This window comes from Chiloscyllium plagiosum, unplaced genomic scaffold (assembly GCF_037043375.1).
Source record: "Chiloscyllium plagiosum isolate Xiang-an unplaced genomic scaffold, Cpla_swu_hap1 HiC_scaffold_48, whole genome shotgun sequence".
Lineage (NCBI taxonomy): Eukaryota > Metazoa > Chordata > Chondrichthyes > Orectolobiformes > Hemiscylliidae > Chiloscyllium > Chiloscyllium plagiosum.
Window position 1 is genome coordinate 15,986,294 of NW_028270186.1, and position 26,943 is coordinate 16,013,236.

General features: G+C 40.0%; 1 protein-coding gene and 1 long non-coding RNA gene across 4 annotated transcripts in view; one reads left to right on the forward strand and one right to left on the reverse strand.

Moving 5' to 3' along the window:
* Positions 1-6,277, reverse strand: part of LOC148135701 (uncharacterized) — a 66,405-nt gene extending 60,128 nt beyond the window's left edge. For both annotated transcript variants that reach the window (XR_015754889.1, XR_015754890.1), the window contains exon 1: positions 6,134-6,277. This is a non-coding gene — a long non-coding RNA (uncharacterized LOC148135701). The remainder of the gene's footprint in view (positions 1-6,133) is intronic.
* Positions 6,278-6,282: 5 nt separating this feature from the next.
* The window catches only part of polb (polymerase (DNA directed), beta), a 109,976-nt gene continuing 89,315 nt past the window's right edge, over positions 6,283-26,943 (forward strand). For both annotated transcript variants that reach the window (XM_043681580.2, XM_043681582.2), the window contains exons 1-8: positions 6,283-6,421; positions 13,015-13,072; positions 13,566-13,632; positions 17,432-17,506; positions 20,801-20,859; positions 22,407-22,456; positions 24,283-24,334; positions 26,108-26,162. In XM_043681580.2, the coding sequence (XP_043537515.1) occupies positions 6,361-6,421; positions 13,015-13,072; positions 13,566-13,632; positions 17,432-17,506; positions 20,801-20,859; positions 22,407-22,456; positions 24,283-24,334; positions 26,108-26,162 (477 nt within the window). In that variant the 5' untranslated portion in view covers positions 6,283-6,360. The remainder of the gene's footprint in view (positions 6,422-13,014; positions 13,073-13,565; positions 13,633-17,431; positions 17,507-20,800; positions 20,860-22,406; positions 22,457-24,282; positions 24,335-26,107; positions 26,163-26,943) is intronic.

Here is a 26,943-nt window from a genome sequence, read left to right on the forward strand (position 1 = left end):
ACATAAAAATATGCTGTCCTCCTGAGATTTTCTCACCCTTGCATCCTCATTTTTGTTAAAACTCATTCATTCTTTGGTGAAAAAGTTGTAGAAATCTTGAGTTGACATTTTCTTTCTGTATATTTTTAAAATGTAATATGACTGTCCAAGTGGCTGTGAAGTGCTTTTAGATTATCCTGACCAACATTATTCAATGAAAAGTGAGTATCACTGTCAAGTTAGCTTTTGTTGTTAATTTTGAATGCCTTGAAAAAGTGATGGTGAACTGCTGTAGTCCATGTGGCTTGGATACATCTAGAATGGTGTCCAGGAGAGAGATCCTAGAATTTGACCTGGTGACAGTGAAGGAATAGCTTTCGGTATGGTTCCAAGTCAGGATAGTGAGTTGTTTGGAGGGTAACTTGGCATTTCCTTCATTTGCTATTCTTGTCCTTAGATGGTAGGTTATGGATTTGGAAAGTAATGCCTTGTTGACTTGTTGCATTGCATCTTGTCAGTGGCACACACTATTGCCATTGTGTTTCAATGGTGGATGTGTGCCAACCAAGTGGACTGATCAGTACAAAATGCTCTTCATTATGGGGTTGGGCATGCACCCATCCAGGCTAGTTGGGAGTATTCTATCATGTTCCTGACTTGTGCTTTGTTGGTTCTTGACAAGCTTTTGGAGGTCAGGAGGGGAGTTACTTACCATGGAATCCTGACCTCTGACCTGTTCTTGTAGCTATTGGTTTTTATGTGGTAGATCCAGTTCCTTTTTTTTGGTCAAAGTTTGTTACCAGGTTGTTGTTACTGTGCTGTATTCAGTGATGGTAATGCAATTGAATTTCAAGGCAATACTGTTCGGTTCTCACTTTTTGGAGATATTCATTGCATGGACAAGACTCGTTACAAGTTATTCTTTTCTTTCAAAATAAAGAGACTTGACATCATGTAACAGAGTGTAGGGGTCAGTAGCTGTACATTTCTCACATCCCTTCCTGTGCTTCCTCATCATGTTAACTGGTGCCTGCTTGTTCTGACAATACTATGGCTTTAAGAGTAGTTATTTTGTACTAGTTTTATTGAAGAGCGGTTTTAAGGCAGAGGTATTGAGCAGGCTACCACAGCCACTAGACCAAACAGGTTGTGAGGCCTTGGGGTTTTGTTTTAAAAGGTTGGAACAATAGAAGCAGCCTGAATGGGTATGGTTAAGCTTTCACAGAACCAAAACTTTCAGTGTTTAGTTTTCAGCAATTGCTGTTGGGATCTTGAAGTGGAAGTTACTTTTTCCCTTGCTCAGTTATAGCCAAAAGCTGGGGCTTCTCTTTCTGCTACTGGAGTTGCTTGTGAGACAATCTGTTTTCTGAATTTGCCTTTTGCCACGAGTGTGATTAAGAAGTTTTGCTATATTAGAACAATTAATTCGTAATAGCAATTGTATTTATTATTGTGTTAATATTGTGTTTCCAATCAAGTTAATTAATTCCAATTCCTGCCTTCCTTTTTTTTTGTGTTTTAACTGTTGTGGATGAGGTACATGGGATAGTGAAGAAGGCGTTTAGTATGCTTGCTTTTATTGGTCACTGCATTGAGTGCAGGAGTTGGGAGGTCATGTTGCGGCTGTATACGACATTGGTTTGGCCACTTTTGGAAAACTGCATGCAGTCCTGGTCTCCCTGCTGCAGGAAAAATGTTATGAAACATGAAAGGAATCAGGGAAGATTTACAAGGAGGTTGCCAAGGTTGGAGAGTTGTGCTATAGGAAGAAGCTGATTAACCTGGGGCTATTTTTCATGGAGCATCGGAGGCTGAGGGGTGACCTTATCGAGGTTAATAAAATCATGAGGGGTAAGGATCGGGTCAATCAGGGAGTCCAAAACTAGAGGGCATAGGTTTAAGGTGAGAGGGGAAAGATTTAAAGGGACTTAAGGGGCACTGTTTTCATGCAGAGGGTGGTCTGTGTTTAGAATGACCTGTTAGAAGTGGTGGAGATTGGTACAATACAATATTTAAAGGCATCTGGATGAGTATATGAACAGGAAGGCATTAGATGGATATGGGCCAAGCGTTGGCAAATTAATTCAGGATATCTGGTCAGCATGAAAGGGACTGTTTCCGTGTCACACAGCTCCTATGACTTAAATAAAATGTGTCTTGCTTTAGGTCTGGTAGTTTGACCAAGTGAATTGCATCTGAAAAGCAATACCTTACATTAACCTTTAAAATAAGAAAAAGATAAAGTTCAGACTATGTTCTAAATATTGAGCAGCTTTGGTCTGGTCCATAACACTGCACATTTAAGGATATAAGACCCTCGTTATCTTTCCATGCAACTTGATCATGAGAATGAGAGTGTTTAATTACTCTTATCAAAACTAAATGATTGAGCAAGGAGATTCTGTATGTTTTATGCAGTCACATTTTTCATATTCAAGATATTATTTCCCATTCACATACAAACAAAAATCAGGTGCATGTTAGAATATATTGAAAGTAAAATAGGATTGCTCATTACATCTGGAATTCCTCTGATTAACACTTGTGCTACTTTGTAAAGTTTTAACTCCACTGTAACATGGGAAAAGGTTGATCAGCTGCGTGATCTCCACAATGGTTCACATTTATAAAATGAAGGGACTTATTCAGATGCAGCTCAGGTCAGTGGAAAACAGACTGTGATAGGATGTTGATTCAATTATGCTTAAGATTCTTTTTTTTTGGAACTTTACATTCTTCAGTGGGCAGAACCTTTTTATTTCTTTCTTATGTATGTTAAGAAGGACGTAAGTTTCGTTTTTGAGTTCAGTGAACAGATGTGTGGAAATATGTTAAAGTAGGATTAATTTGGGAAACTTGGTTGGATGGATGAGATGCACCAAAGGGTCTGTTTCTGTGCGGTATGACTCTATGAAGAGTTCAGTGCCTTAGAAAAATAAGGGTTGGGAAAAAAAGGCTTTTGTCTTGCACAAGGTGCCTTATGACACCGGGAGAAAGAGACAGAAATGAACCAGTTTAGAAAGAGAGAGCCAGCCAGTAGGTTAGTGACTGTACATGCTTCTGCAAGAGAGGACAAGTATATGTTACTCAAGCCGTTGTTAATTGAGCAGTCTGCAAAGTGGTGTGAGGAGAAAAAGTCTTGTGTGCTTATATTGTCACGAAGAGAAAGCTGCAGAAAAAATGGCGGTGGAAGAGGCTGAAGAAATCCATATTTGTAAATAAGTGAACTGTGTTAGCAGTTTGTTAAAGGTCTTTGAATATCTCTTTCAAAGCGAAGTAGCATTGAGTGAATGTAGAAGTTTCTCGCAAAAAAACCAAGTACAACTACATAAATGGAACAAGAAACTTGAAAATGGAAATGGGGTGACCCTTCATTGGACGTTGCGTATCGGTGAGTTTAGTGTTGAGGGTGAAGTGATGATGAATTTTTAAAACATTTGTTTCACAGTTCTTACATAGTGTAATGTGTACTTTTTCCTTTTGTGTATCATAAGCATTGATATTCCTTTGTACTTCACACAATTAATTTGTTCAGTGACTGACCACCATGGTTATCAAACTGCAGGAAGAATATTTATGGTTTATCAAGATTTTGTTTTCATAATCAAATCTCACTTGGATCGATCCAATGTTACCATCAGCTGGGATCATAATTCAAGACCTACTTCAGGACTTCAGTCCAAAAATTAAGACTGACCACTTCATGTTGCTGTACAGTTAGGACTGCCATTGTTGCATGAGCTGTTAAACCTGTTGGTGGATGTAAAACTCTCCTGCTCTGAGGAAGAGCAGGAGCGTTTTCCCTGTAGTCTTGGCCAATTTATCTCTGTCAACAGCATGAGAACAGATGATCTACTGTCAGTATCACAGGGTGGTGAGTGCTCCTTCTTGAAGATAGCTCCACAACATCGAAACTTTGGTATGGACACTATAGGTGCCTGAAAAGTCCTTCCCCTACCACCACAAGAAAAACCAGTAAAGCTTCTGGCTGAAGTATTGGTTTGACTTCTCTTGTATATTCCAAGGTGGTGCTTCAGCGTCAGCAGTGTGTTAGCGTTTTGGTATTGCTTTTTTTCTTGTTTGCTCGTGTTTACACGGTGTTTATACGGTGCTCTCACAACAAGCTCACCATCACCTTCTCCAGAGCAATTGCAGCTAGGCCATGAAAACTCATCTAGTTTGTTCTGCCTACATGTCATGTGAAAGTTAATCTGAGGCACTCACTGACCTTAACAACTGACAGAATTTACCATAAATCATTACAAGTGATGCCAAAATGGCCAGCAGGCTTTGTCGTGTGTAGTACAGAGGAGGCAGACAGCAAGCAAAATAGGAAGAAAAATGGAATTAAACCCCAAGAATGGGGTCATTGATTACAATTACATGAACGCGCAGGCCAGAAACCCCTTTGCTCTGGTTCGACCAGATCCCCAACTCGAGAGATGGCTGACAATAGTTGGGGGCTTGCTGTGCACAGATCAACTGTGGTGTTCCTTACGCCAACCCTTCCAGAATGAAGCCAATTGACTTTAGGATAGTGAAAGGTACTATGTAAATGCAAGTCTGCCACAGGTGATTTAGTGATGGAGGGGGAGAAAAAAAAAGAATCGTTCAGTTGTAAGAGCACTTACAGTCACAGAAATGTAAAGCACAGAACTAGACCCTTCAGTTTAACTCATCGATGCTGACCAGATATCCCAACCCAATCTCGTCCCACCTTCCAGCACCTGGCCCATATCCCTCCGAACCATTCCTAATCATACACCCACCCAGCCGCCTTTTAAATGCTGCAATTGTGCTAGCCTTCAGCAATTCCTCTGGCAGCTCATTCCATACACTTACTCCCCTCTGCGCGAAAAAGCTGCCCCTTCGGTCTCTTTTTTTTATATTTTTTTCTCTCTCATCCTAAACCTTTACCCTCTAGTTCTGGAATTCCCCACCCCAGGGAAAAGATCTTGTCTATTTACCGTATACATGCCGCTCATGATTTTATAAACCTCGATACGATCATCCTCAACCTCCGATGCTCCAGGGAAAACAACCCCAGCCTATTCAGCCTCTCCCTAAAGCTCAAATCCTCCAAACTTGGCAACATCATTGGAAATCTTTTCTGAATCCTTTCAAGTTTCACAAAATCCTTACAGTCGGAAGGAGACCAGAATTGCATACAATATTCCAAAAGTGACTGAACCAATGTCCTGTACAGCCACAATATGCCCTCCAAATTCCTGTACACAATATTCTGACTAATAAATGAAAGCATACCAAACGCCTTCTTCACTATCCTATCTACCTATGCCTCCACTTATGAACCTGCACTCCAAGGTCTCTTTGTTCAGCAACGCTTGCTTGGACCTTACCATTAGGTGTATAAGTCCTGCTAAGATTTGTTTTCCCAAAATGCAGCACCTTGCATTTATATGAATTAAACTCCATCTGCCACTTCTCAGCCCATTGGCCCATCTGATCAAGATCCCGTTGTAATCTGAGGTAACCTTCTTCGCTGTCCACTGCACCTCCAATTTTGCTGTCATCTGCAAACTTACCAGCTGTACCTCTTATGCTCGCATCCAAATCATTTATGTAAATGACAAAAAGTAGGGAAACCAGCAGTGATCCTTGTTGCATACCACTGGTCACAGGCATCGGGTCTGAAAAACATCCCTCCACCACCAGCCTCTGTCACCTTTGAGCCAGTTCTGTATCCAAATGACTAGTTCTCCCCGTATTCTGTGAGAGCTAACCTTGCTAATCCGTCTCCTATGCGGAACCTTGTCGAACGCCTTACTGGTTCCCATATAGATTACGTCTACCGCTCTGCCCTCATCCGTCCTCTTTATCACTTCTTCAAAAAAAAACTGTCAGGGTAGTGAGACTTGATTTCCCACGCACAAAGCCATGTGCACTTCTGGTCACATAAAATGCAAATCGGTTGGAAAGGCTGGGCTGGGTGGAGGTGCCAGTCGTGAGGAAAACAACAATGCTTTTTGGGGGAGGGGGGGAGGAACTTTCATCGCCATTTGTGAAAGGAATCCCACAATTTCAGCCAGTAAACGCAGGGCAAAGTAAAGTAAATCAGTCAACAATTGCTCAGAGATGCCCATGTTTAAACTACATGAGGTTATAAATCGCCACGAATTGGTTGCGATGGTACCTGCAATCTTGGTGACGGTTGAGTCTCGCGCGCGCGCGACCGCGCGACCGCTCGATTTAAATCCCAGCTGGCCGTTGGTCGCGCGCACGCGGCCTGGCAACGCGGCCGAAGCCTGGCCTTTTCCTGACGGGACAAGCCCGGGGCGAAGCCCCGTCACGGCCGACGGGTGACGCGAAGAGGCGGCTCGGGGGTCGGATTGCCTCGTTACTTCATCGCCCTCCGCCACCATGAGCAAGAGGAAAGCGCCGCAAGAGACGCTCAACGAGGGGATTACCGACTTCCTAATCGGTAAGAGGAATGGAGGTGGAGGAGGCGGCGGATGGGTTTGTCGGTCCGATCCTCAACCACCGAGAGGGAATGACAAGCCTTGCCTCAGGACCGTCCTTCCTCAGCCGGTGTTGAAAGCGGGTCCAAATGTTTTGTTTTCCCAGTTAGAGAAAACATATTTGCAATATTCACAATGTGAGATAGTATAGCATTAAACTTTCAACCCGGAACCCAAACCAACATCTAAAAGTAAACCCCGACTTGAAGCACCTAAACATAATTCTAACTCGAAACCCAATTCCGAAATTGACGCCCACCCTGACTCGAATCCTATGCTGAATTTTAGAGCTGCACCCAAAACTCAATCATCAACTTGATGCCCACCATTTCCAAAAGACATTCAATAAGGTACCCCATTAGGTTACATGTCGAAGAGCCCATTATATTGAGCACAGTCTGTTAGCTGGTTAGAGGATTGGCTGACCCGTTGCTCCCGATGCGGTCTCCTCTACATTGGGGAGACTGGGTGCCTCCGAGCAGAGCGCTTTCGGAAACATCTCCGAGACACCCGCACCAATCAACCACACCGCCCCGTGGCCCAATATTTCAACTCCCCTTCCCACTCTGCCGAGGACATGGAGGTCCTGGACTCCTTCACCGCCGCTCCCACACCACCGCTACCTCACCACCAGACACCTGGAGGAAGAGCGCCTCATCTTCCGCCTCGGAACACTTCAACCCCAGGGCATCAATGTGGACTTCAACAGCTTCCTCATTTCCCCTTCCCCCCCCACCTCATCCTAGTTTCAAACTTCCAGCTCAGCACTGTTCCCTTGACTTGTCCAGACTTGTCCTATCTGCCTAGCTCCTTTTCCACCTATCCACTCCACCCTCTCCTCCCTGACCTATCACCTTCATCTCCTCCCCACTTACCCATTGTACTCTATGCTACTTTCTCCCCACCCCCACCCTCCTCTAACTTATCTCTCCACGCTTCAGGTTCACTGCCTTTATTCCTGATTAAGGGCTTTTGCCCGAAACGTCGATTTCGAACTGCTGTGCTCTTCCAGCACCACTGATCCAGAATTTGGTTTCCAGCATCTGCAGTCATTGTTTTTACCAAAAGAGAGGTAGGTTAAGGTGATCATTTTCAGGATACCAACCTGGAACGAGTGGAGAACTGCAGGGATCATTGCAAGGGTCACAGTTGTTCATAACATATGATAATGACTTGGATGAGGAAAGTGAACGGATAACAGTGAAGTTTTCTGATGATGCAAAAACAAATGGAAAGGCAAGATTTGGAGATGCCGGTTTTGGATTGGGGTGTACAAAGTTAAAAAAATCACACAACACCAGGTTTTCGTCCAACAGGTTTAGTTGGAAGCATACTAGCTTTCGGAGCGCTGCTCCTTCATCAGGTGATTGTGCAAGCAGTCTCTAGTGGGATATAAAGAGGTTACATGAGTGTGCAACAACTTGACAGCTGCAATGCAAGTCAGAAGATGTGAAGTTATGCAGTTTGGTGAGAGGATTAGAAGAGCATCCTGCCGAGCTTTTCCAGCAGTTTCTGTTTTTGATTTCCAGCACATGCAGCTCTTTTGGATTTTATTTTTCAGAGGAATAATATTATTATCCTACAAATGCCACCTGAGCTTTTCCAGCAATTTCGGTTTTTATTTCAGATTTCCAGCATTTGCATTATAGTCATACAGCACAGAAACAGACCCTTTGGTCCAACCAGTCCATGCCGATCAAAATCCCAAACAAAATTAGTCAAGCCTGAGCTTGGACGATATCTCTCCAAATATTTCTTATTCATGGACTTATCTAAATGTCTTCCAAACATTGTAACTGTACCTGTACCCACCACTTCCTCTGGAAGTTCATTCCAAACACAAACCACTTTGTGTTTAAATAAAAATTGCACCTCCTGACTGTTTTTGGTTCTTTCTCTCACCTTAAAAAATGTCCCCGAATCTTGAAATCCCCCATCGTGGGGAAAAGACACTTGCCATTCACCCGATCTATACCCCTCATGATTTTAGAAACATTGATAAGGTCACCCTTAAACCTCCTATGCTCCAGTGAGAAAAATCCCAACCTCTCAGCTTCTCCTTCTCACTTAAGCCATCCATCCATTCCTAGCAACATCCTGATATATCTCTTCTGAAGGAGCTGAAAATGTGTTGCTGGAAAAGCGCAGCAGGTCAGGCAGCATCCAGGGAACAGGAGAATCGACGTTTCGGGCATAAGCCCTTCTTCAGGAATGAGGAAAGTTTGTCCAGCAGGCTAAGATAAAAGGTAGAGGAGGGACTTGGGGGAGGGGCATCGGAAATGTGATAGGTGGAAAGAAGTCAAGGTGAGGGTGATAGGTCAGACTGGGGTGGGGGCGGAGAGGTCAGGAAGAAGATTGCAGGTTAGGAAGGCGGTGCTGAATTTGATGGATTTGACTGAGACAAGGTGGGGGGAGGGGAAATGAGGAAACTGGTGAAATCCGAGTTCACTTCTGAACCCTGCTGAACTTTATAATATCCTACCTATAACAGGTAGACCAGAACTGGACACTGTACTCCACAAGAGGCTTTGCCAACATCCTGTACAACAGCAGCATAATGTCCCAACTCCAGTATTCAAAGGTCTGAACAATGAAGGCAGGCTGCTAAACACTTTCTTAACTACCCTGCCTGTGTATGATGTAGACTTCTTTCATTTATTCAAATTAAATTCTCTGTGCTACACTTAAGCTCATTGACTCAATCGATCAAAAACTGTTTGTAATCTTAAATAACCTTCTTCACTGTCCACTATTCCACCAACCTTGGTGTCATCCTCAAATGTACGAACCATACTTTCTATATTCTCATTTATATAAATGACAAACAAAAGTGGATCCAGTACTGATCTCTGTGGAACACCACTGGCCACAGTACTTCAATCCGAAAAACAGCCCTCCACCAGTCTGTCTGCTGCTGTTAAGCCAATTTTGTATCCAATTGGCAAGCTTACCCTGAATCCCATGTGATCTAACTTTACTGGTTTGTCTCCCATGCAGGACCTTTTTGTTTGTTTTTTTTTATAGAAGAGTTAAATATTATTTAAATGGAGAAAAATACAGCACAGAGGAATTTGGGTGTCCTCATGCAAAGATCACAAAATGCCAGCATTCTTACAGCATGGGTGGTTCAGTGTTAGGAGGTGTTAGTACTGCTGCCTCACTGCCCCAGGAACCTGGATTCGATTCCTCCCTAGGGTGACTGTCTGTAGTTCGCACATTCCCCTGGTATCTGTGTGGGTTTCCTTTGGGTGCTCTGTCACAGTCCAAAGATGTGCAAGCTAGGTAGATTAGCCATTGGAAATGCAGGGTGCAGAGATAGGTGCATCAGTGTGGACTCGATCGGTTGAATAACCTGCTTCCAAACTGTAGGGATTCTTGATTCTGTGAAGTTCAGTGCGTAATATGGAAAGCAAATGGGAACAAGGGAATGGAATATAAAACAGGAAGTTCTTGATAAAACTGCACAAGGTATTAGTTGGACTGCACTTGGAATAGTGTGAACAGTTTGTTTATTTAAGGAAAGGTGTACTGTCATTGATGGCTGTCCAATGAAGGTTCACTTCGTTGATTCCAGTAAGGAGATTAGTCATGGGGAAAAGGTAAAGCGGAGATGAGAATTGTGAGATCATTGATTGTGGAGCAGACACAATGAACTGAATGGCTGCTTTTGCTCCTACATTTGAACCCCAATCTGAATCTTAGACCTAAACACTGCAATAACCCAAAAGCCAATTCTGCACCCATGTCAATCCAAATTCTCGTCCAGGTGACTGGACATCCTGGTTTTGTCAGACCGCCCAAGGCCGTCCGAAATTTCCAAGTGGTCTGACTGTAAACTATTTTAGAGAGAAACCTTTTTCACCTCGCCTGGCATGGGAGAAACCATCTCCTTGACACCTTCAAGGAAATTGTCACTGCTTTTTCGGTGCCAACAGCTCAGTAGTGTCGCAGTGTCAACAGTCATAGTGGTCTCATCAAAGACCAGTCCTGTCTGTTGAAAATAGCCACTTTTATGAAATCCTCATGACAAATCACTGCAATACATCCTTGTGATTCCTACATGCAATTTGTTACCTTTAAGTTCAAGTGCTGTCCAAGTTTTAAAGGAGATTCCAAGGCCAGAATATTATAGAAGGTATTGCAATGTGTGCTATTTGGCTGTTCTGCTTTCCTGCACAGCAATAATCAAATTTGATTCATTAGCAGTGAAGCATTCTGAGCTGTAGTAATGATCTGAGGGGCATGGGAATTGGTTGTCCTCTGTGGTGTTGACAGTAATTTAAAATAACACTTTTTTTATTCAAATACATTTGTTTGGAGTGGAATTTAAGTTATAGAGGTTTACAGCACAGAAGGTAGGCCTTCAGCCCATCAAATCAATGCCATTGAAAAACAAGCACCTAATTATTCTAATTCTCTCTTCCAGGAGTTGGCCCATAGTCTTGAATGTTGTAACATAGCAAGTGCACATCTAAATACTTCTTAAATGTTGTGAGGGGTCAGCCTCTACTCGCCAAACAGAAAGTAAGATCCAGATTTCTGCCAGCATCTGGGTGAAAATATTTTCTTCACATCCCCTCTAAACCTCCTGCTCTGTAAATCTATGCCCCCGCCCACCCAGTTATTGAACTGTCAAGCAAGGGGAAAGATTCCTTCCTGTCTGCAGTATCTATGTCCTTCTTGAGTTTAATCATCTCCATCATTTTCACACCCTCAGCGTCTTTGTTCCATGGAAAATAACCTTAGTCTATCTAATTCTGTTCATAACTCAAATTCTCCAGCCTACGCAACATCCTGGTAAATCTCCTCTCACCAGCTTGAAAGCAGGGCAGCACGGTGGCTCAGTGGTTAGAACTGCTGCCTCACAGCACCAGGGACCCGGGGTCGATTCCAGCCTTGGGCGACTGTCAGTGTGGAGTTTGCATATTCTCCCCGTGTCTGTGTGGGTTTCCTCCCACAATCCAAAGATGTGCAGATTAGGTGAATTGGCCATACGAAATTGTCCATAGTGTTCAGGGATGTGTAGGCTGGGTGCATTAATCGTGGGGTAAATATAGGGTAGGGGAATGTGTCTGGGTGGGTTACTCTTCTGAGGGTTGGTGTGGACTTGTTGGGTCGAAGGGCCTGTTTTCAAGCTACAGGGATTCTAATACTAATTCTAATTGCATCCCACTGCAAGCCAATACTTTAGTTTTGGCCTAACCAACATTTTAGCTTAACCTCCCTGCTCTTAAGTTCTTTCTAATTTGGCTAATAAAGGCAAGTATCCTATATACTTCTTAACCACTTTGTCTACCTGTTCCCTTACCAGTGGATATGCACACCAAATTCCCTTTGATCCTCAGTGTTTCCCAAGGTTCTACTGTTCAACATGTCTTCCTTGCCTCATTTGTCTTTCCCAAGTGCATCACCTCTCACCTCTCTGGATTGAATTCCATTTCGCACTGATCAGTCCAACTGACCAACATGTCTGTATGCTCATGTCATCTTCAGTATTTACCACCTCACCATTTTTTGTGTCATCGGCGAACTTACTGATCAACCCTCCTCCATTCAAATCTAAATCGTTTTTATATATATCAGCAAGCATCCCAATACTGATCTCTGTATAACCCTCCTGGACATAGGCTCTCAGTCATAAAAACATCCCTTGACCATCATCCTCTACTTCCTGCCACTCAGCCAATTCTCGATCCGATTAGCTCATTTTCTTTGGATCTCATGGGCTCTGACTTTCACTATCAGCCTCCCAAGAGGGATCTTATCAAAAGCATTGCTGAAGTCCATGTACAGTCGGCTCTGATGCAATAGTTCCATTCTTGTTTGATCTTGCATTATAAGAAAATTATGGAATAACTGTGTCATTTAAACTAATGAGGTCAGGAAAGTTCGAGTTCTACACATAATGGTCTCAATTCTTCAATCTAGTTAAAGCCAATTCGCCTTGAAGAAACATATAGCAGAACCGACTATAGATCAAGTATTACATCCATCGGATGCATGCTCTGATCTGTACCTCTTTGAAAAATTCAATCAAGTTAAGTCAGACATGACCTCCCATTAACGAAGCCATGCTGACTGTTCTTAATTAATTCCTGCCCTCCAAGTGCAGGGTAATATTGTGTCTCAGTTTTGGAGGTAGTGTAGAAAAGAGTCATGGTATTAAGTGATTACCTCATCAGGAGAAGTTGAGGCCCTCAAACTGTGAAAGTAGATAATTGAAGGACAGCCTTATGAGAATACACTAAAATTTAAGCAATTTGGAGAACAAAGCTTGAGCCAAAAATAGTGAAATGAAAATTATGGACTGGTGTGAGGGAAAACAATCTTTTTCAGGCAGATTGTTAGGAATGCTTGGAAATAAACATTTGATTTGGGAAGTTGGAGTACAAATTTACACTTCTGGGAGAGACATTTCAGTGAGGGGGAAATGAATTTTTTTTCATTCTGGATGGAAAAATTAAGATGAGTTGAGAGGCTTTCTTGATTTGTATGCTTTTTAAAAAAAAATGTGTATTAATATTTTTTAACATATTTACACTAATATTTTCTGCAGAACTGGCTAACTTTGAGAGGAATGTGAACCGGGCAATGCACAAGTACAATGCATACAGGTAAATCCCAAGATAGGCTGTTTAGATGCAAGTAAAAAATCCCAATTGAGAGGATTATTTTACATGTTCTGATACTTAGTCTTGGTTAACTCAGTAAAGATCAGTTATCATGACATCATATGGTACTTCCAAATAGATCCAGCATGAACTGATGTTCTTGCCACATTGTGACGATCTGAAAAGAAGCCGTGATTACCAATGTGAACAATGTGTAATCAGATTGGGTATATAGATTAAGAACAAAGCATTGAATAAGAATGTAGGTTTAATCCTTATTTTGTCACTTTGCAGATCAGATTACTGTTAATTAATTGCATGTTCAATGACATTGTGCGATACCAGATTTATATGTGAGACTCCCTTAGTAACATAAATGTGCAGAACACTTTTACAAAACAGTATTATGTTGTAACTCTCTGCTTAACTGTGAATGATTGCTGTATGGCAAATGGGTCTTTCAGAGTTGGTACTTCTTTTTATTTTCTTATGATAGGAAAGCAGCTTCAGTTATTGCAAAGTATCCAACAAAGATCAAGAGTGGTGCAGAAGCCAAAAAGCTGGTAAGCACTTGTAATTATTGAAAACATTTTTATAACTTCTAAAATGCTTTAAAGTTAAAATATATTTGTTTTGCTTCATTATTAACTTTTCTTAAATGATCTGAAGTTCCAAGAGGTTGAAGTGTGTGGTCCAAAGAGTGTTTTTTTTTACATAAATGCAAGGAACAAGAAGAAGTGAGTTGAATTTTAGGTTAAAAATCAGCTTGAATTGTATGATATAGTTTTTATTACTGAGACATGACCACAAAACAGGTGTTCAGGACTGGAAACTAAATATACCAGGAAGATGGTGAAAAAAGAGGGGTAAAGAGTATCCTTAATGGTCAAGAATGAAAGAACTTCACTAATAACAGAGGATACAATAAGAGGCATAGAAGCAGCAGATACTTTTTGGGTAGAATAATGAAATGAACAAAGATACATGGAACCTGTCTGTAAACCTCCAGTAGCAATTGAGAAGTAACAGATGTATAAATGCAGAGATTAGACAAGTATTTAAGAAAGGCAGGCTGCTTTAAATTTTTTTTAGCTTTCATATACATTGTGATAATTATGCTAGCACGAACCACAATCTCTCTGGGAAGAGTGAGCTGATAATTGTGCCCCACTCTTCCACAAGCTGTCACAAATGTACAAAATCCCAGTGACACCATCAAAATGACAAATTTGTCTGACTGATTGTTACTCAGGACAAAAACAATTCACAACCTATTTCATTGATAACTGGAAAGTAACTTTGTATTGAAGCACACTTAATTCAACAAGATCAGGTAAAGGATTGCAAACTTAAACTATACCCCTTCAAAACCCTAAACATACATACACTTGATCATAGTTAAGACAGACAAACGATAAACAGTTTCGCATGCGTACTGTGTCCGTACAAAAGAATATAGACAAGGTAAACAAAATTCTGAAGATCAAAAGTTGAAATTACCAGGTAAAAAGGTATTTTTCTCATAGTCCTTTTAATTTTTGCAATGATGATACACTGTTCTCTGCAGGGGAACTGTTGCTCATTGATGTGATGTTGACCAGGTGAACTTAGGTCATTTCTTGTATGAATTCTTTCTTCTAAGATTGCTTGGTTTTATTTATTTTCTTCATATGCAGCGAGAAAAAGAGAGAGGGAGATATTGATGGTTTCTAGCTGGATACTTCTTTCCCCACATTCTGCTCTTGGTAATTATGGGTTTTTTAACAATCTGCCTCTCAACCAATTAGAAGGCTATTGTCAGGCAGGATTTCTTTACTTCATAAGATTCTCGATGTCATTCAGTGCTGAATTCTCTCTCTTAATTCTTCCAGAGACCAATTGCTTTTCTGAGTGCAACAATACACATTACTTGATTTTAAAGCTGCTGATATTTCAGTAACAGCAGCTGAAGTGAAAATTGTGATGTCTCTCACACATGCTTGAAAGGGAGTGAATTTGGGTGTGTCATTGCTAATTTTGGATAACAACAACGTTAAGGTCAATGAGGGGGCAGCATTATTATTATATTTAGTAATGAACCAACTTTGTGCACCATTAATCTGTTCACTAATGTTTATCAAATAGCATCTAAATATGATCGAATTCAACATACTATTTGAAAGGGAGAAACGTGAAATAGCTATTAAGATTCGGGATTTAGATAAGGCTGACTTCAACAGGATTAGGGCAGGCCTCAAAATGGGGAACATGACAGAAGATTAGTGGGAGATATTCAAGAAAAAAATTATGATATAGAATTAGGTTTTATGTCCTTGAGGGAAAAGAACTCTGTTTGTCAAATAAAGCTATGAATGAAAAGCTGTGAACTTCTAAAGTGATCAGAATCATTATAAGATTCAATGAAATCATGGCAGATCCTCAACCAGCTCATAGACACATTTTTGTCCTATCCCTTAAAGTCTGAGATGAATAGTTTCAGTTTAAATTTAACAGTGGTTATGACAACAGTTGCAGTTTGCAGAAGAGAGTTCCAAACTGTTGCTTTTCTTTGTATTTAGAAATATCTGCTAATTTCTTTCCTGAAATAAGTGGCTCTAAATTTGAGATTATGTCTCCCTATCAGAGACTCCCGAGTATAAATTGTTTCTCTTTGTCAACATGTCTGTTCCCTATTCCGTCTTGAAAACTTTGATCGCATTACACCTTAACTGTCTAAGTTTCAGGAATGCAACCCTAGTTTGAGTAATCTCTCCTTGCTTGGAGTCCAGATATTAAACTATAAGTCTGTGCTGTACTTTCCACAGGTTAACATATCCTTCTGCAATTGTGATACCAAGACCTGCTCACACTCGCCAAATGATCAAACCAAGACTTTGTCTTGTTCAAGCATGATTGCTACCCTGTTGTATTCTAGTGCTCTCGGTAGAAAGGCCAGCAGACCATTAGCTTTTGAAATTATTTTCATTATCTGTTCAAAACTTAACCATCTTCTTTTTGTCTAGATTTGCTGAGATCTCTGACACAGATTACTTGTGGCGGGGGAGGGGCTATGTATCGAAACGTTTCAAGGTAGTAGGATAAATTGATAAAGCTAATAAGAGAGCGTTTGAGCTTTATTGATAGAGGTACAGAGTACAAAAGCAAATAAGTAATGCAAATGCTTAACATAAAACATTTAAAAGACATTTAGATAAGTCCATGAATAATAAACGTTTGGAGGGATGTGGGCCAAGCACAAGCAAGTGGGACTAGTTTAGTTTGAGATCATGGTCGGCATGGACTGGTTGGACTAAAGTGTCTGTTTCCGTGCTGTATGACCATGACACTGCAACTCGATAAAATGCTAGTTAGTCATCTGTTGGAGTATTATATTCAAATCTGGACACCAGATCTTAAGAAGGCTGTCAAAATCCTGGAGACTGTGGGAACAATTTTATACAATGGTGTAATAGAGAAAGGACCATTTGTGTTGTGAGATTGCAGAATATTCAGCTTGAAAGGTCGAACGTTTTGAGAAAACTTGATAGTCTTCACCATCAAGAATTGAGCGTGTCAGTGTTGTACTCAAGCTGCTTGCGTGAAAAGGTTGTGAATTCAGACCACAATCCAGATACTGTAGCACAAAATCAGTGGCTGGCCCTTTTAGATTAGATTAGATTAGATTAGATATGAGACTTTAAATGCAAGCATGCTGTCTCATAAAAGTCAATGGTTGTATTTGGAAATGAAACAAGGTGAGTTATTTGGATCATGATTTATATCAAAGTCAATAAGGATAAAATCACCCTTTTTTGTTGTGAGCGCATTGCTGTTTGTATGATTTTGGAGTGTCCTAATTAACTTCCTTTTATTCAACTTTTCAAATAAGTAATACATTTTGGAAAAATAATTGATTATGAAATGCTTTGAGACATTGCGGGAGGTGCTATATAAATTTCAAGTCTTTTTTTCATTATGCCGCCGCCACCAATTTGTATTCCACTAAATTTCATAATATCTGTGTAAATGCTATATTGTCATGTGAATGAAGGTGGACTGAGTGAACATTTTTCAGTTTATTTTGTTTGATGATAGAGTACTTGAGTTTCACCAGCATTCCTCCAGATTACCTACTGGAAATTATGAACTTGACCATGGTGTGCTGGAACAAAGAATATGAATAGAGTGCTATAGTCCATGATCTATCTCTTGATTTTTTTTCCACTTTTCATCTCTTTTGTTTTCCAAGTTTGAAAGTTACAGTCTTCAGTTTCTTGCATCTAAATTACATATTCTTTTGTTTGTGCATTACAATTAATTGTTTGAAATTATGTGAAATGTCTGAGTGAATACTGTTATAATTTCCATTACCAACATTTTTAGGAAGGAGTTGGTGACAGGATTGCAAAGAAGATTGATGAATTTCTCGCAACAGGGAAACTGCAAAAATTAGAAAAGGTATACTATGTATTTCTCTGTAGTTGACCTTTCAGGCTGACAATTAACTGATTTAGATTTGATGGAGGTTAATGGTAGTATTTTGATAGGTCCTTTACTGGCAAATAAGAAATTACGTCATTGTTCAAGAAATCTTATTGGCTGTGGCCTTCTGATCATGACATTATGATTGCTATTACTTTTCGTCGGAATTTTCTTTATACTCTTTTAAACAAGGATAGAAATAAAAAGATGAAGACTTCCCTGACACCTCCCCCATCAAACACTCCTGGGTGGGGACTGCATGGGTAAAATATAGCATAAAGTTTTCTCTATCCTATTTAAGTAGAAGGAAAAGTTTCCTCGCATCTCAAAACAAAAAGAAAGTATCTTTGATTCTGGAAAAATGAAAATCAGTAAATAGACATAAAATGGCCCCCCTTGATTCCGCCCTCAGCAACCATTTTTGGAAACAGGTCGAACTGTAAAATAAGCTTTCCCCGGCTTGTTCGAAAGCAAAGGAAACTTTAAAAACAACAAATCCCCTCTGCTCCGTCCCCATTGAATGGTCCCAGAACAGGGACAACAAGGGTTTCAAAATCCAGAGGACGGTTCCTCTACTCATTTCAACTAAAAGTAAAATCCGCTCACACCAACAGCATCAATAAAATCCCCCTTTGGCTGTTCCAAGAGGTCCAAAATCAGTACAAAAGAAAAATAGAACTTCCTCTTACTGTGCACAAAACCAGGAGCACAAACTTAAGAAGTTGAAAGAAAACTTCCCTTACTTAAGCAAAATATCACTGCTCAAACTGGTGATGCCCTCCAGTTCCTGCAGTGCCAATCGTAAAGGCCTTCATTATACCGGTGAGCACTGTGTGCTCCTGCTCCAGGGATACCCCAGTGCCAACATAACCACGCAAGAGGAGCAGACAGTGAAAAACAATGAGTTCCTCCTCGGCCAGCTGCAAGGACCTGTGAATGGCCATCTTGCCCAGCCCAGGAGCAAAGCCACGAGACCTGTCTCCCTTTCTCCACATTGGGTAATTGTAGATGAAGAGTGTGGGGCCGAAGTGCGTCCAAAGTTTAAGCTGCTAGCCCCTCAAAAATCTTAAAAAGGGGCTGCAAATGAATGCACTCAACATAAATGTGAAAAACTGTCTCCTGCAGACCACAGAACATGCACGTGGTCTGGCACCCAGTGAACTTGCTGAACCAACAATTGCATGGGACCAATGCATGCAGCACTCTTCACCCCAGATCCCCAGTGTAAGAGGGGAAGAACACTTTGTCGAGGGCCCTCCACTGATCTCCATCACCGGAGGAGCCAAGGTCATGCCAAGGTATGTCCAGGCAGCAGGCGAAAGAGTGGCAGTGCAGAGTGTGCAGCATCAGCCCATACAGATAGCGCGTCTGTGCCATATGCAAGGAGGATATCCCTGAGATGGAATCACGTTGTGGGGACATCACATCATGGAGGAGGGTCCATGGTGCAGGGCCGATGTCGAGTTTCGTACCGATAGGCGTCAGTTTGCCTGAAAAGCCCATCATATGCCTGAGCTGACTTAAGTGCATGCGAGGCTCTGGGGCCGAGTGCCTTGTCCCTCAGGCTATGGATGGCTTGAGTTGCAAACCGGAGCTCGATCAATGCCCGCTTGACCAACTATGTTGACATCATCCAGTCTGCTCCTTTGTGATCTCCGACAACTGATCATCACCTGCATCTCGAGTTCTCTCCTCCCTTAACCAGCTCAAACAGCACTCAAGGAGGAACCTGTCCCTGAGCAGTGGTTTCCGGAGGAGAGGAAGAGCTCCAGCGTGAGCCGACTCTTTCCCAGACTATGATCAGGTCTAAATAAAAGGCAATTCCTCAAAGACCAAGGCCAGGCCCACTCCATGAACAGGAACTGTCTATCGAAGCAGAGGCCGTGCACCTAATGGAAAAAATGCCATCAAGGTGCATCACCTTGGAGGAGGCTGAACATAAAGGTATCGCTCCAGGCTGTGAAGGCAGAAAGTCGCTACCTGGGTGCGAAGACACACCGGTGCCTGACAGCCCTCAACTTTTTCTGTTTCTAAAAGGATTAAGTTTTCCAAATTCCATCACACTATTATTCTAATCCATTCTTTCGATGGAACTCTAAACTATGGAACTGCTGCAATCTTAATACTGCTTTCAGATGAGACATTAAACCAAGCCCCCAGGTGTATCAATATACACTACTTTGAAGAAGATATGGGAGTTGCCAATCCATTCAGCAGTCACTTAAAATATAGTTTTTGTTCTTTTTCACTTCACTTGCTATTTGTTGAACTTGACTGAACAAATTGGCTCCTGCGGTCTTGCACTGCAACAATGATTGTACTTCAAAAGTGTTGTATTCAAGATAAAGCATCTTAAGATGTACGAAGTATTTCAGAGATGCTAAGGAATATTGGTGTCTTCTCTTTCTTGCTCCAATGCTTGTCATTACTGCAGATTTATTGCATCATATCTCCTTTTAAATCTTGTGGCCCTGCATTGTGAACTTTCACTCTGCTTTTTCAATTTAAAAAGCAATTAATTTGGACAGCTAACTCGGGCTCAAATTCTCTTATGCTTTGAATACACAATTGTAAATACAAGTATGGGGGCATTGCCATGTGAATTGTGATACTATGATGTACCTTCAATCAGGAAAACTGTTTGCAGGAATGAAAGATTATATAAACCATGTTTCATTGGAGAAACCCTTCATAATAGATATTCAAGGACTATGTTGGCAGAATAAATATATTAAATGAACTTTGATAGATAGTTGACTGTGAAAATGTGATTTGTTTGTTCTTTGGATTATATAAATATTCAGTAATCAGTCACCTGGAGCCAAAGGAAATTCCATGCTAGCACTGTCAGGTTCCACAGTATGTCTTATTCTGTTTGCACGTTTTGTTTTGTTGCTTAGGATCATGGTAGTTGTTCAGGAAAGTGCTTCCATGAAGTAAAATAATGGACATTGAATAAATAACTGTTGTTTGTAAAGTAAATAATTATAATATTATGAGTAATTAGAGGTTGACTGCAGTGGGAAATATGCCTGAACTAAGGTTCCTCTCTAAATTGTTTCATGACAGTCTTCTTATGTGTGTACACAAACATCAGATTTCTTGATCAAAATTAATTGGGCTGTTTCCCGCTGCACGTCTTCACACCAATACAGCCTCACTGCCCAGCTTACTTTTCTACTTCCCTGTTCATGTTTAGTCTTTTTGCTGTGCTTTTTCTTGTGTTTATGTTGTCATTTCTACATTGAATATTCTATATTTCCTTTACAGATTCGTCAAGATGATACAAGTTCGTCGATTAACTTTTTAACGAGAGTGACTGGAATAGGGTAAACTCAAAAGACAAGAACTTCTAGTGCAGCATAATCTACCAAAATAGAGGGGATCCCCCAACCGTTGTTGCTGGACCTTGCAAAATCCACTAAGCCCTAGTTTACGGAATGATGACAAGATTGGCCTAAGTAACAAGAAATTAATTGTGCAACTCGATTAGCCGTATGAAGAAATTGAAATAACATAAAAGAAGGAGGAACATTTCCAAACTATCAATTGTGATCATGTTTCACAAAGGATAATCTAAGTTGGAAGACTGGGAGATGGTGGCATAGTAGTAATAGGCTAGTAATCTAGAGCACATGCTGTGGTGACCAGGGTTCAAATCCCACTGTGGTAGCTAATGGAATTTAAATGAAATTTTAAAATCAGAACTGTAGTGATTGTTACAAGGTCAGTCAGATGGACCTCATAGAATACGAGTTCCCTGAACCCGGTCTGATTAGAGAGCCCTGGCTGACAGACATTCTGACACTCTGAGGGAGCTGGATCAGCGTCAAGGATTCTCCACATGTAAATAAAGGATGACTTGGTGAGGGCACATCGGCCTCTGTGGAGTTATTTCAAGAACCTGGAATTAAAAGCTAGTCTGTGTACCATGGGACCATGAAACTACTCTCACATTGTCATAAAAGCTGATATAGTTCACTGTTGTCCTTCAGGGAAGACGCTCTAAGCTTCTTACTTTGTCTGGCTTTTGTATGTCTCTCGGGCCTCAGTGATGTAGTTGACTCTGAGCTTCTCTGTGATGTCGTTGAGCAAGCCACTCTGCCCAAAAGTGTTTAATGATGGATAGCAAATGCTGGCCTTGCCTTCATTTGTCTTCATTTGTATAAATGAACTGAGTAACGAGCATGGTTTCAAGTTTGAAGATTATACAAAACTCGATAATATAGTAAATAGCAAAAAGGAAAGGAGCAAACTTCAAAAAGATGCATGTAGATCGTGAAATGAGCAGACACATGGCAGAATAAATTCTGTCTGTTTAAGGATGACGTGATGCATTTCAGACAAAACAACATGGAGAGAATTTAATCTAAATAGTGTTATTTGAAATGGGAGAGTTGGGGGACTGCACAAACAGAGGAACCCTATGTACTAATCCTTGAAGATGCCAAGGGAAGAAAGTGTATTGAAATATTTGACTTCATAATATGAGCGTTGAATACAAAAGCAAAGGAGTTCTGGTAAATCATTACAAATCACTAATCAGGCTCCAACTAGGCCATCTGGAAAAAGAAATGTGAAGCTTTGAATGGATCTAAACACCAGGTTGAACATGTTAAAGTTGAGATATTGAGGGAGTGGAGAAAGGTTTAAATGGGATTTATTTTTATTTAGCTCACAATTGGAGGATCCTAGTTCAAAGTTTGTGAGAAGGATCCCAGTGAAAGAATAATGATTTTCTCGATTAATCATCTTAGCTGTAAGGAAAACTTTGGAAGTATCAGCTTGGAAAGAGCTTTTGCAGGCAGAATCATGTGTATTTTCAGACATGCTTTGGCCTCAGAAAATTGTTCTGATACTTGTTTTCATTGTACAGACCAGCAGCAGCACGAAAATTTGTCGAAGAGGGAATCAAAACCCTGGATGGTATGTTTCATGAGTCCCACATCATCTCTGTCAAACTAGTAAACATTTTGAGTTCAGCAAATTTATCCATTAGACGAGTTACCCATAAAAGCAACAGGTATTTGAAAATGTTCCTTTTGATTCTTTACATGTGCCTGTTAAACTTCCTGTCCAAAATACTGGATATGTATTTTGCCTGATCTGCCCTTCCTTACCCTATTTAATAATAGTTGCTATTTCCTTATGCTGTTTGTGGAAGTTTCATGCCATTGCAATGTCATTGTATGTGTTTAAGGTGCTAAAAAAATTGATGCCTATGCATTCGTCTCCTGTGCTGATATCCTGTGGTTAAAATACATCTGCTGTTCACTGCACGTGTATACAATATTTTATATCAGAAGAAAGTATTAATAGGAAACCTTTCGTTATATTTTTATGTTCCCCTCTCCTCTCACGGTTTGAATTTGCAGTGAATACAGATTAATAATGTTGCAAATCAAAGTGGCCGCTTGAAATCAATGAAACAGAACAGTCTGTTACGACCAGCTATCAAATGAAGGAATCATAGAATCCATCAATGATAATCCCACTCCTCATAGCGCTGTAATATTTTTTCGTGTTCGAGTATTTATTGATCTCTGTTTTGATTGTTGATTCTGCTTTAACTGCCCTTGCAGGCAGTGCATTACAGATAATAAATCAGAGAGTAAAATATAATTTCTTAATGTTCCTGCTTGCCAATTTCCTGAACTCTCTGTCTACTAACCCTCTTGCAGGAAACAGAAATCCTTATTTATTCTGTCAAAACTGTTATGATTTGAACACCTTTTATGAAATCACCAATGAAATATTGTCAGGGATGGAAATCTAAATTGAAAACAAAAAATATGCTTTTAATATTCAGTTGGTCAGGCAGTACCTGTGAAAAGAAGCAGAGGTCATGTTTTAGAAAGAGATGACTAGCTCTGATGAGTTGTCACCTCAACTGGAAATGTTACCTATTTTAAATCTCTTCTTAATCTTCTCTGCACTGAGTAATGTTTTTCCCAATCTTTCTGACCACTCCCCACCATACCATTTTCATAAATCTTGTGTCATCATCTCCAAGGTCTTGATCACTCCTGAGGAGGATGTGCAGAATTGAAAACACTATTCCAACTGAGATCTGAGCAGTCTTTTACAAAGAAATGTAATTTCCCTACTTTTGTGTAGTTTTGCTATATTTAGAAATCCCAGGATCCCATATGCTTTTTAACAGTTTATTCAACGTTTTTTCCACCATCGAACACTTATGAATATGTACATTGTGTCTGTGCACTGCAAACCTTTTAAAATTATCCCTTCTCGTTTATATTGACCTTTTTCCTTCTGACCAAAATCAATCTCAAAACACTTCTCTGGAATACCTCAGTTTATTTTACCAGACTGTTACCATCTTAAATTCTGCTCCTGTGCTCCTCACTGTTTGCTACATTTCTGATTTTTGTATGATCTGCCAGCCTGTGCCCTTTTATACCAATATCCGTGTCAATGTATGTACAGATCTTAAAAACTGTATTTTTCATTGTGATTAATTGCCATAGATGGGGTGCAGGAATCTCGGTGTCTCCTTGGTACTCCCTGATTTTAAACTCTTGTGTTGGGTGTCAAGAGTAACTGCAGTCCTACTTTTCCAGTCAAAATAAAACTGACTTAGGACAGATGAGAACTAAACTGTGAATCCACTAGCCTCAATGGATGAGTTACAAATGATGACTTCAGCCCAACCTGTGGTCATTAAATGTTCCTATGTTTGATATTTCAATGCAATTTATGATTTGAAATGCTATTTTTTGATTTTCTTTTAGATCTCAGAGAAAATGAACACATACTAAATTATCATCAGCGGATTGGTTTAAAGTAAGTTGTAGTGGAAGTAATTTTTCATGATTGGGTTGTGGTGCTGTCATTTTCAGAAGTCTGCAATTAGTCTTGTGCATTTTTCCATAGACTGCTTCAAATATAATATCATTTTTTAAAAATAGACTCTTCTTTGGGAAAATTATCTCCCTTAAAATGTTCATCACTTCATGTGCCAGCAGTTTAAACTAGTGTGAAATTTTAAAAGCATTCAAACATTTATGGAGAGAAAAGGCCAATTAGCCTCATTGAGTTTTGTCCTTGCACAGACCACTATGCTATTCACTTCATTTTGTTCAGAATATTGTTTCTGTGGCATTGGCAAGTATGGTTATGTTTCAGTGTTTAATGATGATCCTTGATGGAGGGAGATTATATTAATTAAGTTAACTTAGTGATACATTATGCATGACCATGATGTGTTGGAACTTTCTTAATTACTTTATAGAAATAGAGACAAATTTATTTTCATAAAATGACAACAGTATTTTCCTCTTTTATTCTGGAGTTAGTTTCCTATGGAGTTGGTGTTTGAGAGAGTGACTTAAGTGGTTGGAAGGTTCGTTGGAGAGAATGAGCAATCACTGGCCTGATAAATGTTGGACTGATAAATTAAATGAGCATTCTGAGAAAAGCAATTGGAATGAGACAGTAAAGATAGCACAGCATCTACTGCCTTTATGGTCCCCACATGATATCCTTTAAGGAAAATAACCTGCTGAATTAGTATATTTGATGCAGCAACAGAACAGTATTCAATACTAGAAATGCTTGATGTCTTATTTTTAGATCTGCATTTTCAAATTTATCTTTCAATTATTGCCACGTACTATGCATGTAAATATCTCTTGACTCATTGTTATTTCAAATAGCAGAGAGATCAAATTTGATCAGATAATTCCATAGACAAATGAAGGATGTCATTTTGCTGCTTAATTTTAAAAGATATTTGCATCAATTAAGAGTTAACTCTCTCGCTGCCTTTTTTTTTAATAGGTAAAGAGAACAACTTGAATTTATTCACAAGAATTTAACCAGTCAATTAATAGACACATGTTGAATATTTTCAATGCTGAGAGTCTGCATCTTCAGGAACTATATTGCATTGTTGTATTGGATGAAATTACAGCCTAAATGAGCAAAAGTTCACTTCTTCACTGTTTGTTTCATGATTTTTTAAAAAGTGAAATGTGCACTGAGTGTATTTGCAGCATAATGTGCTGATAAACTTTAGTGGCAGTGGAAAAGGATCACACTAAATAACCTCAATTTGGATTGGGATTCATTGGACTTGTTGCCCTTGATTTTAAAAAAAATTGTAGTCATAATTGTCTAATTCTAGCATGTGTCAACATTTCCAGAAATGGTTTTCTCTTGTAATTTACAGTAAAATGGGAAATTAATAAGCACTATTTGTAAAATGTTTTACAGGACCATCATCAAGCCATTTAGAAATAATTTGCATTTTAAATATGCAGTTTTAACTAACTGCTATCATTTTAATTACTGAGCAACTTGCAACCATATCTGAGGATCTGTGAGATTTGATTGCACTTTCTCGACATCAATCTTAACTCACTGGCTATGTTGCTATTTACAGAATACACACACATGTTATACATTTGATGATGTACACCTGTTTTCACAGATTAAACTTGTGTAAAAAGACTCTGAAACTAAACATTGTAAGTGAATGAACTTTGTGCTAAATGAATAGACTCCTCACTGAATTCCTATCAATGAATTTATCAGTGCTTTCACTGATTTTTGTAGGTATTTTGAGGATTTTGAAAAGCGAATTCCTCGATGTGAGATGGTGAAAATGCAGGTGAGGCAGACAGAACTAAGTGCTAATAATGTAGTTTGCTCTGACGTTGTAAACAATGAGAGACTTTATGCGGAAGAATACATTGTAACTGCACATTTGAATCTTGATGCATGTATAGTATTTGTATGTTTGTAAACAGATGTGGGCGGCACGGTGGCTCTGTGGCTAGCACTGCTGCCTCACAGCACCAGGGACCTGGGTTCGATTCTGACCTCGGCTGACTGCATGGATTTCCTCCGGGTGCTCTGGGATTCTATGATCTATGTTTGAGATTAGATTAGATTTCCTACAGTATGGAAACAGACCCTTTAGCCCAACAAGTCCACATCGACCCTCCGAAGAGCAACCCACCCAGACCCATTCCCCCACATTTCCCCCATACTGTGCTAATCACTGAGCCACCGTGCCGCCCCAGTATGTTGCTTCATACTGAATACAGCCTGTCCTGGTGTTCGATTTGACTGACTGTTCTCCTTTGCCAAATAGCGGTACTTAAATTTTCACAAAGCTGCTGCCAAAAATCAGCCTTTTCTGAGTTGTAAAATAATCAAACAGTTCAGCATAGAAAGGAGCCATTCAGCACATCAAATATGTGCTGTTGTTTTTGATGTCTTAGTCAATTTAAGTTGACTTAGTTGTACTTCCTCACTCATTGCTTATATTAGAAGATCGATGACATTTTAAAAATCATTCGTTTTGTGTAAGCATTTGGCATGTCTTGGGATTCTTGAAAGGAGCTAAAGAAATGCAAATATTTATTTCTGCCCTTCCTACCTTCATT